Source organism: Astyanax mexicanus, chromosome 20 (assembly GCF_023375975.1).
Source record: "Astyanax mexicanus isolate ESR-SI-001 chromosome 20, AstMex3_surface, whole genome shotgun sequence".
In the NCBI taxonomy this organism is placed as follows: Eukaryota; Metazoa; Chordata; class Actinopteri; order Characiformes; family Acestrorhamphidae; genus Astyanax; species Astyanax mexicanus.
The window spans coordinates 14,338,126-14,356,470 of record NC_064427.1 but is presented as its reverse complement, the minus strand read 5'-3'; the positions used below and the strand labels follow the sequence as shown (position 1 = coordinate 14,356,470).

The following is an 18,345-nucleotide window of genomic DNA, read 5'->3' as shown; positions in this document are numbered from 1 at the left end:
GGAACTTTATAAAAATAAAAAATAAAAAAAATAAAAATTTGTGTGTGTGTGTGTGCGCCATATATATATATATATATATATATATATATATATATATATATATATATATATATATATATATATATATATATATATATAACAGAGAGAGAGAGAGAGAGAGAGAGAGAGAAAGAGAAAAATCAGGGAAAAAAATACAAACAAACACAAATGACACTTTTGTAGTGTTACTATACAAAAAGGGGAAAAAAGAAAAACTGTACAGCTTAAAACCCATATCATATGCACAACCATAATTTTATTTTTTTCCCTTTAGTTTTACCTCATTTACCCATTTTATGGCCTCAGTTAAGTGTGTACAGGGGGGTTAAATGCTTTATAAACAAGAAGCTAAGCTCTAATTTGTAACCAATTTATTCATCATCATCATCCTCGTCATCATCATCATCGTCTTCCTCATCGTCGTCGTCATCATCGTCGTCGTCATTGGCTTTGTCCGGCTTACTGGGGGCTTTTGCAGCACCCCCCACAACTTTTCCCTTCCGATATGCAGCAATATCCTTAAAAATGTATTTAAAACTTGGGTCAATCTTAATTAAAAAAAAAAACTAAAATCTCAACGTCTGACGAACCATTTAGCATAGGCTAAAATAAAAATATTCTAATAGGATTATCAAAAAATACAACGCTTTCAAATATGTATTGTTTATGAGACAACAATAATACTGAAACGTCTAATCAATCTAATCAATAACTAGGTTATTTAGATTATTTAGTGATATTTACCTTCTCATATTTTTCCTTCAGCTTGGCTGCCTTTTTCTCATAAGGCTGCTTCTCTTCAGCAGAAGTCTTATTCCACATTTCTCCAAGCTTCTTGGCCACATCTCCAATAGACAGACCTGGGGTCTCTTCCTTTACCTTGGGCCGGTATTCCGCACAGAAAATGAAAAAGGCTGACCTAAAAATAGTCAAAAGTGCGACAAAATATGTTTAGCATAGTTCTGACAGTTGACATTGTGAACTGATGCATGTATGTCAGCCAAGACTAAAAACTAAAGTAATATAAGGTTCTTACGGGGGTCTCTTAGGGGCATTGGGGTCCTTAAACCTCTTCTTCTTCTCACCTCTGGGAGGAACATAGTTCTTCATCTCCCTCTCATAACGTGCCTTGTCAAGTCTAGCCATTTCCTCAAACTTGCCTTTTTCCTTGGCTGACATAGTCTGTGTAGGACACAATAAAGTTTTTTTTAATACTCATGCAGGTGAGAAATTAATTTTGCTTAGAGGTCATCACATACATAGCTTCACACATATAGCTCACCTTCCATCGCTCAGAGCACTTTTTAGAGAATTCTGAGAAGTTGACTGAAGTGTCAGGGTGCTTCTTCTTATGTTCCTCTCTACAGGTCTGAACAAAATAGGCATAAGAGGACATCTTTCCTCTTGGCTTCGTTGGGTCCTTCCCCATCTTCAATATATCCCTAAAACGGAAAAAGAGAGAATTCATATTTTGCATCATGTCATCCATCTGTACACGACCACAGACACAGACTCTTCACCTGAGACCTCCGTGCACCTAGTGCTTCACATTTCAGCAAAGTCTGTGTGTAGAGAGATCGCAAGATTTTTTCCGTTTCCTTGAATAAACATAAACTTGCAATGGCAACAGATCAGCTGTTTACCATCCCGATGTTGCGAAAAGCTTCATATTAATGTTTATAAAACACAAAAAGTTGCAATAAAAGCTAAAATTAAAGTAATGATAACATCGAATAAAACTAAGATCCGAAGTTGAAAATGGGTAATAAGAGTAAAAACAACCAAACTGATAAAAATATTGTGCGTGCTAATCTAGGCATAACATTGTACAAGTGGTAAAAAACTGTTAAAATGTTTTAAAAAAAATCCAATATACTGTCCACTGAAAAGAGCGATTTCTTCTATGTACTCATATATAGCAATGGCGCACAGGCTGTCTTGTTGAGGGAAAGGAGGTCAACAACGACAGCAATATTTCTCCTTCCATTTTGTGAGAAAGCCTTCTTCATGAAAGAAAGTCCTCCTAAAATGTCTCCACCCGCCTTCCTGTTCGCTTTTTAATTCGACAAATAACGGCGAAAGTCGGTGTTCTTGACAAAATTTCTCCTTCATAAAACCCTATGCACTCGCCCGGTGTATAGTAATACACTAGGTCTGTAGTAAGTCTATGTACGGGCTGTGTAGAGTTTGCTGTGGGCTCGGAATGGCCGCTTGTCTTCATCCACTAACACTGAGAATATGGCTCCTTCTCTTTGTGTCAATGCTCAGCCATTACACTGCATGCAATAGGGGGCAGAGCGACCGCGGTACCCACCTTATTTTAACTAAGATTTTAACAACGTCACTATACACGGAAAAATAAAAAAACGCATTCACTGCAACAACGAAAGATTGAATTTTTATTTTCTGGCGAAATATCTCTCGGTTAAATGCAGATACCAATAGAAAACACGGTTCGAAAAAGTTGAAGTGAACTGCGCTTGTGTCAGGCTCTGTGGCTTCGCCTTGTTTCCTATGCGAGTACAGTCAGCCATTACAGTAAAGCGCAGATCCTGAGGTAATTTTTTTCATCAATTTCTTCATCATTACACAAAAACCGATTACACGAACAAACAAGCACCCAGCGCACGATTCAGCTCATTTTTTACCTCAGTACGTTTTTTATTTCTGTTTATTTCCCACAGCCAACTCTCTTCACATGTTTGACATCTCCGGCTATGCACTGCAATGGCTAGCTAGCAGGCTAACGCTGACTTGCTAGCTTGCTAGCTGCCAGTAATACCTTCCATAGACCTTGTTTGTACGCAATTCACTCACCTAGCTTTGCACCGAACGTTAGTTTTAACGAACACATTTAATACATGTAGAAATCTGGCAGTCAAGGCTTTAAATATAATCAGAATTAGGCAAGACTGTTGTTTATTTTTTTTTACAGGAAAATGTAAATCTAGCAAAGATTACGCTTATTTCAATAAGATGATAATACACGGTCTAAATTCACGGAATTTTTTTTAACGTTTATAAAATTAAATATGCAGTTAATCTCGACATTAGATTTTGCTTAAAATTTACACAAGGTTTTCGTTATCCATACAATTCTGTACTTACCCACACTTCCAAATTTATATAGCTGACACTTTCCAAAGGCTGGTGCTGATTCTCAATGCACTGCAATGGCTGTGTGGAGGTAATAGCGATACGCAGTCTTCTCACTCAGCTCTTCGCTCTGTAACATTACTCTCAGTAGGGCTCGCATCCTATTGGCTACCGCCAAGCCGAACGTTCTGCCGATTGGTCGAAAACTTTCCATTGTCCTAATAACAGACCCACTCGGATTGGCCGTCTTTTGTGAAACGTCACGAGTGTTTTAAATGGCGGGTTAATACAAACTACGCTGTGTTTCTGTGCTGAACTTGAAGCAGTGTGTTGGTAGATACCGTGCACTGTGTAAGCTATAGCATTACTAGGTTCTGTGAGTGCCATACGGAACACTGAATCAACGGGTCTGTGTGGAGTGTGGTAGAGAGCGCTGTAATGTGATACAAAATACTGAATGAATGCGATCTGACTCCTCGCTGAACTCGCCCTCCATACACTGTTTAGTTCAAATTAACAGAGTATGTAACTGTATTAAAAAATATTTTTATATCACAGATTTCTATATTTTAGTGCCAACACGCCAAATGTGTTTTAAATAAAGTAGTATAAAAGATGCAGCCATTAACAGAACAGTTTCAATCAAATGCTTATGACTGTCCGACGTGATTAATAAACAAATGCAGAAAAATAAGATATACACCGATTATTCCTTTTTCTTTTCTTTTAAACATACTAGTTGAACTGAGTCAATGTATGGGCACTCAATACATTTACATAAAAATTAGTTTAGTTGCATTAGCATCTGACTGTTTTATTAGATTTATTAAATTCAACAAATGTTCAAAAGCATTGAGAAACCTACAATCTTTTACTGTAGAAATTTGACTGTAGGCCATTTTTGCTGAATGTGTGTAAACTAATGCACCTTTACTAAGAGAATTCACTAAATAAATTAAAAACTAAATGGTGAATTTTAAAGTTTAAGTGTACAATAATAACAAATATCAGTTAATATGTCAGGCTTCCTGTGTGCTGTCTGTCTAGCTATCTGTCTTTGTGTCAACCTGCACCTCACTGTCTGTCATCAGTTAATAGATTTTTGTTTACTGATTAATTTTAATTTCAAATTATATTAAAGCATTGTCTCTGGAAAAAAATATTATTTGTGATTATACACATGCATACAACTGTCATTGTAATGTACGTGATATCCATAGTAAATACTTTACAAATAGTTACATTTTGTTCATGTTTTCTTTGTAGAAAAAAAGTAATCTGAGTAATTTATCACAATAATTTAACACTATAGGCATACAAACAATAAATAAACAAGCTAAATAATCTGTAAAAGAAAAGAAAGGCTAGTGCATGTTAATTAAAATTTCTTGGGAAAATTATGCAAATGAATATTGTTAGGGACTACGGTGACAGCAGTATATAAGAAGCAGGGGGAGCCTGAAGGGGAGCAGTAGCCCCTCTGTGCTAATGTTTTTTTGATGAGCAGCTGCAGCAATCTGCTTGCCTTCAGAACAAACATATGCGCATGTACACACGAAGCACATGGTGTTATATATTGCAGACATTGTGTGTGTGTGTATCTGTGTGTGTGTGTGTGTGTGTGTGTTTGGGGTGCGTTGACAGCTTGATTAATGAAACACAAGTATTATACATTTTTTGTTAATTTAATTTCCTGATTGAATTGTGTTATTTGAGCAGTGTATGTATAATTAAAAAAAACGTTTATTTTTTATGTATGGGAATTGCAGTCACATTGAGGCTCTGGTCCTGAGGTTACAAAATAGAACATGAAAAATATAAAAAAACAACGAAAAATGTGTGTGTATTTTTTTGCTTGGTTTGTTTATGTAGATCCTCTTATTGCTGTGGGTTATCTGCAATACACATAAGTTACACGCGGTGGCGCTGAAGTAGCTTTTTGCTGTCGCATTGTAGATCCTGTGGTCTGCCGATTTGTAATATCTTGTCAAAATTCGCTACCATAAATTATTATGAGTAAAGCTGTCCTAATGCAATAGTGGGCGAAATATTTAATTTGGCTAAAAGCAGCATATGAGAAAATGCTCTTAGCAGAACAAAGGTAAGATATTTGGATGGCTTAAATCACCATATCAGATAGACAGGTTTATCCTGTTAATTAAACGAGGTGTGATAAAAGTTGTTTTTGTATTTTTAATTCTTCATTAATTATTTTGTAACGCACAAGAAAATTATAACAGTAAGTTTTGATTTAGTAACGCACCATTATCAAAACATCAAATTGGGGGTGCGCGCATGCGCAGAGCTGCGAAGTTGAACATGGTTGGGTAGCACATCTCGACAGAACACCGGATGTCGAACGCTGAAGTTACGTCGGGGAGCGCACACATGGCGGCTGTTCATACCGGTGTGCTGCTACTCTTAGACACGCTCATTTCTGACTCGCTCACTTTCCTGGTAAGTGCAGTAATTTAGTAATAGCTGTGTTTGATCTGCAGAACACAAACGGAATATTTATTCACCCGTTTAATATCGGCATATCTTAGATACTAACTCGTTAGCGTCCTGGTCAGCTTACCTTCTGTCTTCACTCTGTGCTGCAGCTGATACAGGTTAGGCTAGCTAGAAGCTCAGCCTTATTACCTAGTTTAATACATAACCTAAATAAATCTACAACGCTCAGAGTTTTAGGGACATTTCTGGTTATTAACTAATTGTCTTATCGATATAAATATAGTGTTATGTCCTATCGCTAACTGTTTTAGCCTTCCTGTGCTGTGTTAAACCCATAGCTAAGCTAACTAGCTAGGTTAGCTGACATTCGTGTTAAGAACAGGTTGTATTTGAAGTTTATTGACAGTAAAGCTGGGTTTTCACACACGGCAGAACCTGCAGCTCAGAACCTGCATTTCCCTGATTTTCTCCTAATATAAGATACAATTGTTTTGTATAACCTACGTTTTATTGACTTTAATCCCAGACTGATTAATCCCAGTTATTCCCCTGATAGCAAAGCTCATTGAATAACGTTAATATTCTGTCTCATTAACTACACTGATTTCCTTTAAATAATAATAATAATAAGTTAAGTTTTAAATGTTTCTTTACACACTGCAACAAGAAAGTACTAAATATAATAATGTCATAAAATAATACAACTAACACATGTAAACAGCAATGTTGAACTAGGGGTGGACGTTATGGCCTAAAATAATATCACGATGTTTCATGGTATTTTTGCAATAACGATATGACATTTAATTTAAAAAAAAAGGATTTCATAAATACAGTACTGCAACAAAACAAAATGTACATTTTACTATTGCATACGATATGAAACAGCACACCCCTAACCGAGACATTAAAAAAAATAAAAGAATTTTATCAGATTTGTAACAAAAGTCAATGATCCAGAATGTAATTATACTAATAATGCACTCCAAATATTTCCATATAATCCAGAATTAAAGTAAAATAAATTATACTGGACAGATATAATGTCTCTAGTAGATATATAATGGGAAATGAGAGCAGTGTGAATTTTTCTTTTGCTTAAAAACAGCAAAAAATAGTTCCCTGATGTGATAATTAGGGGTGGGTGATATGGCACGGTATTTCAGAGTATAATATTGTTCACAGTATAATAAAATGTTGGTGATATTTTTGTATACCATACGATATGGCACATCCCTATGTTGAACCAACATAAAATCCAAATGCACAAATAAATTGATTCTGATATCTGAGATCACTTTAGGTCAATAGAACAGGAAATATGAATGTTAATTCACATAGTATGTTATCTGGGTCTTGATTCAGATTTATTCTTGGCGTTTTCATTCTATTTTCAGTTGTATTCAGTTCTTTCAAGCAGTGCTGTTTGTCGTTACAGTGTCTGTGAACCAGCTGGTCGAGGCACATGCTTATGGAGGATTGCAGCCACATGCGGTGGATAAGGTGGTGACAGCGGCGCTCATGAACGGTGAAATCCACGGCGCGGGTTTGAAAAGCCCAGCGCTGGTGGGGTGTTTGGGAAAAGTCAGTTGTTACTCAGTTCTCCCTGTCTGTCACATGTGCAAAGCTATTTGCTCATTGCTCAAAGCTATTGGGGTGGGGGTCAAATTTCTGCAGCCCCTCAGCTGGTCAAAACAAATATATTAGTAAAAGGCGAAAGTGGTACTTTTTTGGATCTTGTGTAGCACTTTTCGGTAGTAATGAAAGTGCTTATTTTAAATGCACATCGATACTCTCTTTCTCTTGCCATGTGAGGCTTTTGAATGTTTTCCTTCAGTTTTTGTATTCTTTGGTAATTTTAACCCTGTCATCACATATTTTGTCCCTCAAGGCTGAAGAGAGAATAACTGAAGATTGCCCTTGGTGCTCTGCAAAAGGACAGAGAAGTGCTCTATGCTCATATGCCATCAACTTTAATGAATCCATCACTCTGTGCAGCAGTCCACTGGTAGGCCATGCCATGTTAACACTAGGTTTCTTTTATTGTGGTTTACATGACACACACACAAATAATATACATAATTTGTAGCTGTAATTTCATCTGAAGTATTGTATCATAGCGTTTCAACTATTCCGTTTTGGCACGCATAAGCTAACAATTAATGCTGTGTAAACAACATAAATGAAAGCTGTATTTGTGCAGTTGGTATCAGAACTAGAAGTATGTTAAGTTGCCCTTTTTGGATAATGGTGTGCTGGGTGTTTTCATATTGACCTTATTTCATTCTTCTTCCTGTGCAGTGCCTTTTTCCTCTTGTCAGCCGACCTTTGGAGGATATTCGTGCAAGTCTTTATTCAGCAGATGACAAAAAGGTGTGCAAGAGAAAGTCTCACATGTCCGAGTCTAAAGTTTCATCTCCCAAGCATCTGAAAAAAGAGGAGTCCTGCATTGTGCCTGAGGCCAGTGACTGCAGGGTGTCCAGTGAATTGTTAGAAGTGAAGCGGTTTCCTTATAGACAAGAGGAGCAGAATGTGGTTCAGAATAATATCCAGACATGCCCTGAGGCCCCCGCTGCCAACAATGAGGATCAGGTATTGTCAGATACAGCACAGACTGAGAATTGTGTATCCAGCACCCGGAAGGAGACAACTGAGACCACGTTGACAGATGGAGCTACGCAAGATTTGATCGAGATGATGCCCTACCAGCAACACTTATTCTGGAAAAATAAGGACAACCTTTGTTGGTTGGATTCGTTGCTTATTGCACTCGTACACTTTGGTGTATTTAGCGAAGTAAATTCTGGCAGTAACAGCTTTCTTAGCAAAAGTTGCCATGTGAGGAACTTGTGCACAAGATACAGGAAAACATGTACATATCTGAAATCCAAAGGGAAACAATGCCAAGGTAAGTGGGTGCATGTTACAGCATTTTTCACCTTTTGAATCATGTAAAAACATTTCTCATGTTTTCTGGTACCTCCTGTTCAAGGTTGCAGAGGGTCCAGAACTTGCACAGAACCACACGGTACCAATTAATTGTAGGAATTAGGACACCATATTAAATATTTTTTTATTTTTCAAATTTTTTAAAATCGCTTTTCATACTCTGCATCTACAACATTTTACTAAAGTGCTTGATTAACAATTGAGCAAAACAAACTTGCTTTCCCTGCTAAGATTAATTTGCTCTCATCCTGTTTGCAGGAAAAACTTTAAAAACACCTAAATGTGTCTAAACAATCCATATTAGAAGATTCACTTGGTCAGACCATTCTGGGGCCGAGCAAGACAATTAATACAGGAGGAAGGTCCTGTGTACTTGTGCTCGTAAACTGCACCATTTAGCCATTTTATTTAAACTTGCAGAAATGGCTTGGTCAAATTGAGGTCAGTTCCTTTCCCAACACAAACTGAACATGCCGGCCTGAGGCCACCTCCTTTCAAGGGTCTCAGTTCAGTTGTTTTGGTCTGCATTTCAGTGTGATTCCCCTATTCACCCCTGTTCAAGTTAACTGCACCAGGGAGAAAGATGGCAGATTTAACAGGACAAGCTCCATTTAAAATGCTGTGTAGTCCAAGGCCAAATGCCTCTCTGGAGAAACTGCCCTTAAATATAAGTTTAAATGAAATGGACTCCTCTTAAAATTCTACCTATCCTTAATTTTTGTAAAAAAAAAACAGCTGATGTTGTATACTTGTTTTTTTTATATTTTAGGCATGTTAAGTCTATATGAATGGAGGCATTTTTCCTCACTAAGAAAATATATTTTTTTAAATTTTATGACTCTAAAGCGTTGCGGGAAAAAACCCTGCATGTACAAATCTGCCAGTGTCTGTCTATGCCAATGTATGCATATATAACTTATAGAGACTAGACGTCCAGGTATATATTTATAACTAAAAAAACTAATAAAAATAAATGAGAAAATAGTTTAAATCATCAATGAATTTTAAAGTAGCACTGCCAGTCTTGGCCAATTGTAGTGGTGCGGCCAGCGGCACGTCGATCCTCTTCGGCATACAGTAAATATATCAGCAAATGTTGCTTTGAAATAGTGTCTCTGGATTTTACCATGAATTTAGCCTCAGTTGGTGGTATGGCATTAAACAATAATGTTGTTAAAAAGATCAGTATTCTTATTTGGGTTATAAACAGCATGGTTTTATGGTGTCCTAATTGTTTTACATGACTGTATTTGACAGGTGGCTTTTCCATTTTGGCAGTTTCATTATGAATAGACCAATGACCAAATATAACGTATCCAAAATGATTTGTAATGAAAGCTTTTGTTTTATAATAAAGATTAACCATGACCATAACTGTCATTTTGCCTTATGCTGTTTAATGAAATTTTGTGTGTTTTTGTTTGTATTTATTTTAGTGGAACGTGTTGTAAAAGTCCCTTCAGATGTCCTGCATGAAGCAGAGAAAGAGCTGGAATCCCTCCGAATGTGCATCTTCCAGCTCCTCCAGCCGAAACTCCAGTGTGAATTGGGTAAGATGTTTTACTCTTTAGTTAACCCTTTAGTTATGTAAATCCAGCAATGTAGGATTGGTACAGGAAACGGGGCAAAAGGCTTTGTTTTTTGTGTTTTAAACGTACTTTTTAATTAAATGAAATCGCTCTAGTTGCTCACTGGTGCAGTATTGGTGTATTGTGTTATTTTATTAAAAATACATTCAATATGCTTTAATATAATGAAGTAATTGCTTGAGAAGCAGTGTCGTCAAATACACTGCATGGCCACATATGTGAACATTTCTCATCAGTTGCCTGCCACACCACACAGATTTTCCCAGTTCACAAAAACTCTCAGTACCTGACAGGTGATCCAGGCACTGGAGCGAGTCTGATATGCATTATTATTAAGTGAGATCAGTGAAGATATATAAGATGGCAAATGCCCAAAGAGTGATTTTATAGATAAAAATTAGCCAATGAGATTCTCTTTGTGCAGCTAGCGAGAACCAACCAACTCTATCAGATAGTGTGCAGTGGTGAGTAGTGTAAGGGTCACCAGTAATAAATCTCAGAGCAGAATGGTAGATGGTTTGAGAGCACTGGCAGACGCTTTTGCTAGTATGGTTGCTTCCACTATTCTTTTTCTGGCGTGCACGGGTAAACAGGATTTATTCTGATAAAGGAATCCAAGCTTTTGTCTGCACTTAATGGCGAGTTTGTTAATGTGGGATTTAAAAGAGTTTTTTATCGAGCCAGATGCCAAGATATTAATATTCGCTAACTTGTTCAATGGTGGATCCGGTCAGAATAGTAATATTTCCAGAATTTAAAATATTTGGAAATCTGGAAAACAGCATGAATTTGGTTTTATTCGCATTTAAAACCAACTTGAGTTCAAATAGAGCAGTCTGTAGAGTGTTAAAAGAATGTTGAAGTTTTACTATTGCAGCATGTGCAGAGTCTGCTGAGCAGTATAAGATTGAATCATCTGCATAAAGATGTAATTTGCAGTCTAAGGTAGAGGTGGCAAGATCATTGATAAAAATATTAAATAAAACTGGACCCAGGATTGAGCCCTGGGGCACTGCATTTGTTATGGGCTGTAGCTCTGATTTATGGTAACCAATAGACACACATTGCTTCCTGCCAGAAATGTAATCCTGTGCCCACAGGGTTGCATTATTGCTAAAACCGATCTTATGTAAAGAACACAATAGTAGATCATGATCAACAGTATCAAAAGCTTTTGTGAGATGAATAAAAATGGCAGCACAGTACTTCTTGTCTAGGGCCATGTATAGATCATTTAAAACCAGAGTGGTTGCAGAGATGGTACTACGTCTTTCTCTAAATCCAGATTGATAGTTATACAGGATAGAGTTTTCATAGAGAAAAGACATGAGCTGGTTATTCACTAGGGATTCTAAAATTTTAGATAAACAAGACAGTTTTGAGATTGGTCTGTAATTATTTAGATCTGCCGCATCTCCCCCTTTATGCAGAGGAATAACATGAGCTGATTTCCAGATACTGGGAATTCTACAAGATAAAATAGAAAGATTAAAAATGTATGGAATATGTTCTAAAATAACTGGGGTTGTGAGACGAAGAAGGTAGGGGTCCAGACCGTCCTCACCTAGTGTTTTCCGAGGATTAATAGAAGAAAGTAAGAAGAATACTAAGTTGCACAATACCTACTGTGAAGCATGGGGTGGAAACATCATGCTTTAGGACTGTTTTTCTGCAAAGGGGACACAACAACTGATCCATGTTAAGGGGAAAATGAGTGAAGCTTTGTATCATTAGATTTTTAGACAAAACCTTCTTCCATCATTGAGTGCATTGAAGATGAAACGGCTGGGTCTTCCAGCATGACTATCCCGAACACACCACTCGGGCAATGAAGTAGTGGCTCTGCAAAAAGCATTTCAAGGTCCTGGAACGGCCTAGCCATTCTCCACACTTCAACCTCATAGACAATTTGTGAAGTGAGTTGAAAGTCTGTGTTGCCCAGCAACAGCCTCTAAACATCACTGCTCTAGAGGAGATCCAAATGGAGGAATGGGCCAAAATACCAGCTACAGTGTGTGCAAACCTGGTGAAGACTTACAGGAAATGTTTGACCTTTGTCATTGCTAAGAAAGGTTGTTACAAAGTATTGAACTTTGAAGAGTTGAACTTTTGTTATTGGCCAAAGGCTCATTTTTCACCATAACTCATAAATAAATACCTACCTCATAGTTGAATTTTACCTATGATAAAAATGACAGACTTCTCTGATCTTTCTAAGTAGTAGATTTGCACAATATGTTGCTGACTAAATTACTTTTTTGCCCCACTGAACTTTACTGTAAAAGTACCAAGTAGTCATGCAACGAGGAAAAATAAATCCTATGTAGAAGATGCATTGATGATAGTCTCATAATCGCATTGCAGATCTTTGAATCGTAATCAAATTGAACCATACCTTGCCTAGTGATTCCACCCTAATAAGTGGAATGCTGCATATAATCAAGTATATTTTTGGTGTTTGAGAACTTTGTTTTCTCAGAAAATGTATTCAAGTGTAAAAAAAAGGCCTGTGTATATATATTTTATAGTTAGTGAATGTATTGCTGACTGAGAGTCTCTGTATAGACTTAATGAGTTTCACATTTTAAACTGGATTACTGAAATAAAGTAACTTTTCAATGACCTTACAATTTAACAGCTTTAAACCTCTTTTTTCAATGAAAAATGACACAATAAATCAAGTGAAACAAAAAAAAAACTATTAGCTTAAATCAACTGTACAGCTCTGACTATTTAGTGTGGAACAAAAGTCCTTGTTAGTTGATGGATAATGTCTTTGTTTCTTTTAAACAGGTCAGAAAGAGACTCCTGTCTTTGCCCTTCCTCTACTGCTCAGGACGGATGAGTGGGCTTGTGGGCTTTTTGAGCATAGTGGGCAGTGGGAATTCTCATGTACATCTTGTGGTTATACTCTCAATACCAGGTACATGCCATTACTCTCGCTGCTGTGTGCATGCCACATTTTGTCTTTTTTTCCTTTACATACTGCTTATTTGTACCAGTTCATTTGTGCCAGTAAGTGAAACTTCATTTGATACTTCATGGATTAGTCAATGCACAGTAATGCAGAACTTTTCAGGACATAACCTGTAGGTTTATTTCCTCTAAAATTTATTTCAGTGGCAGGCCCACACTCTGGCCCCAGAAAAGGTCAAATACTGATTTGCGTGATGTCCATTCCAGATGCCTCTTTACCCTTTTTTTATTATATATTTAGGTCTCAATCCATCGTTATCTCTTTCATTTTAAAATGCCTAGTTGTGTTTCTAGTATAAATGAATGCCATGTGAGCTGGTCTTTGTGGGAAAAAACTGATCTGGTGATCCTGTTTAACGCTGCTTTAGTCCCATGGAGGAGTGGGTGGGGAAGAATGCCAGTTTCGCTCTTGCTCATGAATATTCATACAAGCAAACATATCTCCTCTGTTTGGCTAACAGCACTGTATGCCTCTCCAATGATCTGCAATAATGTTATTTGCAGAAATAACAGAGAAACTAACTTGTTCTTTGTTGTTGAATACTAATTCATTAGTTGATGTAGACACAAAGTTTTCCTTTTACTAGCTACCTTCTGTATTTCACAAAGAACAAGAAAAGTGGATTTTAATGGAAAGACACCCTTAAATATAAGGATCAAGTAATGCTTTTTTATTTAGTTTGTCACTTCCTAGTCTTCCTAAATATTTTGCTCTACTTTGCATTTATTCTTTTAATTCTTTTCAAATAAAAGTTTGAAAGAGATTACATGCATGTTTCCTTTTTGCAGTGTGGAGAAGACTGTAACAACATTTACACAGCTTGTGACTGACTGGCACCCACTCAAAGCAGTCCACCGAGCACAGTGCAGTAACTGCAATCATAAACATCAAAGAAGGAAACTGGTCTTTCAAAAGTAAGCCACTAGTTCTTTTTTTTTGGTTAGTTAAAGACTCTTTAGGTCTTTTTAGGGATTGTGGACGCCAAACCCCTTTTTTTTTCTATGTAATTCCATATGTGTTCCTTAATTGTTTTCATGTCTTTAATATGTAAAGAAATATGGTAAGTAAAGAAAAACATTAAATGAAAAGCTGTGTGCAAACCTTTAACTGGTACTCTATTTACCCCCTATTTTCTTTTTTCCCCTTCCTAGACTATCGTCAGTGCTTGCCCTGCACTTTGTGGAGGGACTGCCAAGGAGGGATGTCTCTAGATACTCTTTTGATTTCCAAGGCAATCACTACGACATTAGGACTATTATACAGTACAATGAGCAGCTTGAGCACTTTGTCACATGGATCCACCAAGCTGATGGTGAGTGTTTTAATATTGCTGGTAATAATAAATTGTATTTGTTGATATCTGCCGTATTCATCACAGTTCTCAGTTGTTTACTGTATCAACTTAACCTTGATTAGCTTTATTTGTTTATCCAATACAGGTGATTTGCCCTTTTTAATCAGTATTGACTTTCAGAATAATAATGTTATTTCATTTCATTTTTTCCTCAGGGTCATGGATAGAATTTGATGATTTAAAATACCCACACTACATAACTCATAAACGGTTTACACTACGTGCCAGTCAGTTCCACCTTGTCTTCTGGGAGGCGGAGTCCAGAGAAGATTCCCAGATTTTTATGTCGAACCCAGAAAAGGAGACACCTGTTGTGGAAAGGGGGAATGAGAGTGTCTGCTTTGAAGATGTGACCAATTCTGTAACCAGTGACACCTGTATTGTAGAGGCCTTAACTGAAAATGAAGACCTGAAGGAAGCTGCCATTAACCTGGATTCTTCTATAGGCAGTACAACCCTTCTTGATGCGTTTGAGGGGCTTTCTCATTCTGATATTGTCACTCTTACTCTGGTTGAGGTGAAAGAAGATGATCGGGCAAAACCTCTTCCAAATCCCCAGGAAACGGTAGAGCAGGCTGTTGAAACTAGTCTCAAGAAATTACCTGCTCCACAAACAAATACCTCTATTTTTCAAGTTCCATCAACTCCAAGAGACAAAATAAATGATGCAAAGAATGTGACCTCTTCACCTGGAGCTCCTGAAATTGTTCTTCCATCAGTATTGAAAACTTTACCTCTAGCCACAAACAAACTTCCAAAAGTGAGCCACCATCCACCTGCCTGTCTCCCTTCCAAACACAGTGTCTCCAACCTGTCATTCTTAGTGCAGCGGCACCCTTCCCTCAGTTCTACCCCACTGAGAGTAACATGCCCTACTTCGCAACCAAAGCCAGAACTTAGGTGTGAAGTTAACGATGCCCTTCCAGCCAAGCCTGCTGAGCATTTTGGTGGCTTCAGAACCAAGAATTCTCAGGATTCTGATCTTCCAGAAGTTCTAAGGCAACCTCTCGCAAAGCTACCAGCCTCTCAGCCCACTGTTCCACTTCCACAAAAGACTCTTCCCATTCAGGCATCTAAAATTCTGAAGTCGGCTGGTAAAAAAACCACACATCTGTCAGCAAGCCAGCCTGCCCTGTCCACTATTGACGCCCTCAGACTGAAACTGATGAAAAAATTAAAGGCTAAGAAGAAGAAGCTGGCAAAGCTAAATCAGCTGCTGGGCAGATCTGAAGGCCAATCCCCCGCTATACCAGACAGCACTGACCTCAACTCCCCATACTCTGTCACATCCAGCACATCGGTGTACAGCAGCACAGCATGTGATAATTTTTTTGCTGATCTACTATCTCCTGCCACAACCAGCAGCAATCATTCACCTGATAGCACAGGCCTCCTGGAAATGATGAACAACAGTCAGTGTGGTGAAACGTCAGACATCAGCCCTCCAGAGAAACTAGCACTATACAAGTCAGACTTTTCAGCCTCTTTGCATCCAGGGCCCCCAGTGAATGATCCTTCCTCTGCAAATGACAACTTTCTTGATGAATTCATCTCAGGATCAGAGGCACAACAGTCTGCGATCGAGAACACTGATTTTAATACACTTGAAATGTTCTTTTGATCATTGTGTATGGTCTTCTGATGCTCAGTCATGCTCTGCTTCTGTATCCATTAGGGTAGAAAGTGCTCAAACTCAGATTACAAGAGCGACTGATAAGAACCTTGCTAACCATATGTTTTATAAAAAGGGGTTTCACTGATAAAGTTGGTATGAAAGCAAGGTTCTGTGCATGTGCACTGTGGGCAAATTGATCACATTTCATCTGAAAGATTTGGGAGGGTAAATCAGATTATATATCAGCAAGTCATGGCTGAAACTTTTGTTTAATATCGTTTTAGGTAGGTTATGTTTTGAGATGCACAAGTTTGTTGTGGTTCAAAGTGCATAAATAATGTAATGTTTTGTATAGATTTGTAAAATGTGTACAGCATAATAAATTGTATAATTCCTGGAAGGCCTTTTCTGAGCAATTAATAACTAGAAATTAAAAATAATATAATTAGTAATACCTCTAGAGGGTGCTCTTTTACCATGTTGGTTTAAGTTTTATGTGGAATGCTGAGAGGTGAATTTTACTGTAAACACATCTGTTTACCTTTCTGAAAATATGGATAATGCATCCTTGTCAACATGGACATTCTTGAGTCTTTTTCTTTAAGTATAGGTGCTTACTCTACAACTTAGTTCATTAATCAAAGTGTTTCCCACTAATTTAATAAGTTGACAGGTAAGTAAGAGGTTAGGAAAGTAATGTAAAGGAGTTAATGATATAGAGCAGACCACAGCTAGTAACGCAAACGGTGAGTGGAGAGGCACTGTTTTCAGGTACTTTCATTACTTGCTTTTTTGGTAGGGTTAACTAGTACTTTGAAATAGATGGATGGTAGATAACCCTAGTTTTACGTTGAACCATAATTCTTCATTTAGTCCCTGAGAGAGTCTAAAATTTTATTTAGCCATGCATTCAGATTCCTGAGTTTTGAATGTCTGCTGCAGTGCTTATTGATAAATATGGCTTAAAGCAAATGAAACCCCCAAAATCAACATCTCAGAAAATTTGAGCATTATAAAAAGTCTTTTGGAAGTGTGGGCAGTGCACTGACTTTGGATTTGATATAACACAGTGGACCAACATCAGCAGATGAAATGTCTCTCCAAACCATCACTGATTGGTGGAAACTTCACACTAGACCTCGAGCAGCTTGGACTGTGTGTGTCTCCACTCTTCCTCCAGACTCTGGTCTCTTGGTTTTTCAAATGAAATGTAAAATGTACTGATGATCAGTGATTGTTTGGAGAGTGGCCAAACGTACCAATTGGTCTTATAATATTCTAATTTTCTGACATACTCATTTTTGGCCCGCTTAAAATAAGTCACTCTGTGTGTAATATATCTATGTAATATATGCGTTTCAAATTTTGAACTGAAATACAGTAACTTTTTAATGATATTCTAATTATTTTAAATGCACCTATATGTATGGGGCAGTTTCTCAACAGAAACTGTCCAAAAACTGAATAAATGTGCAAATTTTTGTTATGGAATTTTACAATGCATTTTGCAATGCAAACATTTTCAGTTCCTTGTTTTTTTTGGGGGGACTGTTTGCAAACAGTCTTGCCATTAATAAGTAAAGTGCATGACCAGCGTGGCACTGTGTGAGCAACAGTAATTGGCAGTAACAAATAAATTGTGATTTGTTATTGTACTTAATTAATGTGTTATTTAATGTAATTTAATGTGAACCTTTTACAGGGGACAGCACCTGTGAATTAGCTTTGACCAAATACAAAAATATATGGTTTAGTGGTTCAGTGCAGCAGAGTATAATTGTGGCAGTGCCCTTGTCTGCATAAAGTCTGAAATATATGGAATATAAAGATGCAGTATAGTAAAGAAGAAAGTTATTAAACTTGGGCTTGTACACAAATTGCAAGTGAACTGTTTACTTGATTCAACCTAATAGAAATTGTTTGCCATGAACATAGGGTTGCCACCTGTCCCGGTTTTCCCAGGACTGTCCCTCTTTATAATATTTGGTCCAAGGGAAAAAAAATCTCATTTAATGTCTCGTTTTTAATAGGTTACTTTATCTGACTATTTAGACTTTTTTTCCCTGTATTAAATCTCTTTTTTTCTCGCTGACGTGCACCATTGTGCCTCATTGGTGCTGTGGGATCATGTGACTTTACTATCCAATCTGTACAGGTGGCTCCTACGGATAGTAATTCAAATATTAAGGAGATTCGACATCACCACATTTAAAACAACCCTCTAGGCATTTACTGTGTATAATCCTAAAAGATAAAAGTGAAGATAAGAAAA

General features: G+C 37.3%; 2 protein-coding genes across 5 annotated transcripts; one reads left to right on the top strand and one right to left on the bottom strand.

Moving 5' to 3' along the window:
- Positions 1–275: 275 nt before the first annotated feature.
- On the bottom strand, positions 276–3,290 carry hmgb1a (high mobility group box 1a). Of its 2 annotated transcripts, none has more exons than XM_007235407.3 (5): positions 3,148–3,290; positions 1,322–1,481; positions 1,076–1,221; positions 784–958; positions 276–557 (listed from the first exon to the last, which is right to left on the bottom strand). In XM_007235407.3, the coding sequence occupies exons 2-5, from the start codon at positions 1,466–1,468 to the stop codon at positions 411–413; spliced, it is 615 nt and encodes a 204-aa protein (XP_007235469.2). In that variant the 5' UTR covers positions 1,469–1,481; positions 3,148–3,290; the 3' UTR covers positions 276–410. The 2 variants fall into 2 exon arrangements, with proteins under 2 accessions (XP_007235469.2, XP_049324552.1); XM_049468595.1 differs by lacking the exon at positions 3,148–3,290 and adding an exon at positions 2,688–2,708.
- A 2,193-nt stretch (positions 3,291–5,483) lies between these two features.
- On the top strand, positions 5,484–16,473 carry uspl1 (ubiquitin specific peptidase like 1). 3 transcript variants are annotated; one of them, XM_049468594.1, is made up of 9 exons: positions 5,484–5,592; positions 7,028–7,092; positions 7,481–7,597; positions 7,891–8,497; positions 9,975–10,088; positions 12,921–13,050; positions 13,893–14,018; positions 14,256–14,416; positions 14,614–16,473. In XM_049468594.1, the coding sequence occupies exons 4-9, from the start codon at positions 7,984–7,986 to the stop codon at positions 16,077–16,079; spliced, it is 2,511 nt and encodes an 836-aa protein (XP_049324551.1). In that variant the 5' UTR covers positions 5,484–5,592; positions 7,028–7,092; positions 7,481–7,597; positions 7,891–7,983; the 3' UTR covers positions 16,080–16,473. The 3 variants fall into 3 exon arrangements, with proteins under 3 accessions (XP_049324551.1, XP_015457416.3, XP_007235466.3); XM_015601930.3 differs by having other exon boundaries at positions 7,028–7,117; XM_007235404.4 differs by having other exon boundaries at positions 7,028–7,173.
- The last annotated feature ends 1,872 nt before the right edge of the window (positions 16,474–18,345 follow it).

Bases quoted from the DNA above. Each gene is read 5' to 3' on its own strand.
- uspl1 (XM_007235404.4), top strand. From the start codon at position 7,111: ATGAACGGTGAAATCCACGGCGCGGGTTTGAAAAGCCCAGCGCTGGTG. The intron at 7,598-7,890 runs GTAGGCCATGCC...CTTCCTGTGCAG, and splicing joins CTCTGTGCAGCAGTCCACTG to TGCCTTTTTCCTCTTGTCAG. The intron at 10,089-12,920 runs GTAAGATGTTTT...TCTTTTAAACAG, and splicing joins GAAACTCCAGTGTGAATTGG to GTCAGAAAGAGACTCCTGTC.
- hmgb1a (XM_007235407.3), bottom strand. From the start codon at position 1,468: ATGGGGAAGGACCCAACGAAGCCAAGAGGAAAGATGTCCTCTTATGCC. The intron at 959-1,075 runs GTAAGAACCTTA...GACTATTTTTAG, and splicing joins AATGCCCCTAAGAGACCCCC to GTCAGCCTTTTTCATTTTCT. The intron at 558-783 runs GTAAATATCACT...TACATTTTTAAG, and splicing joins TGAAGGAAAAATATGAGAAG to GATATTGCTGCATATCGGAA.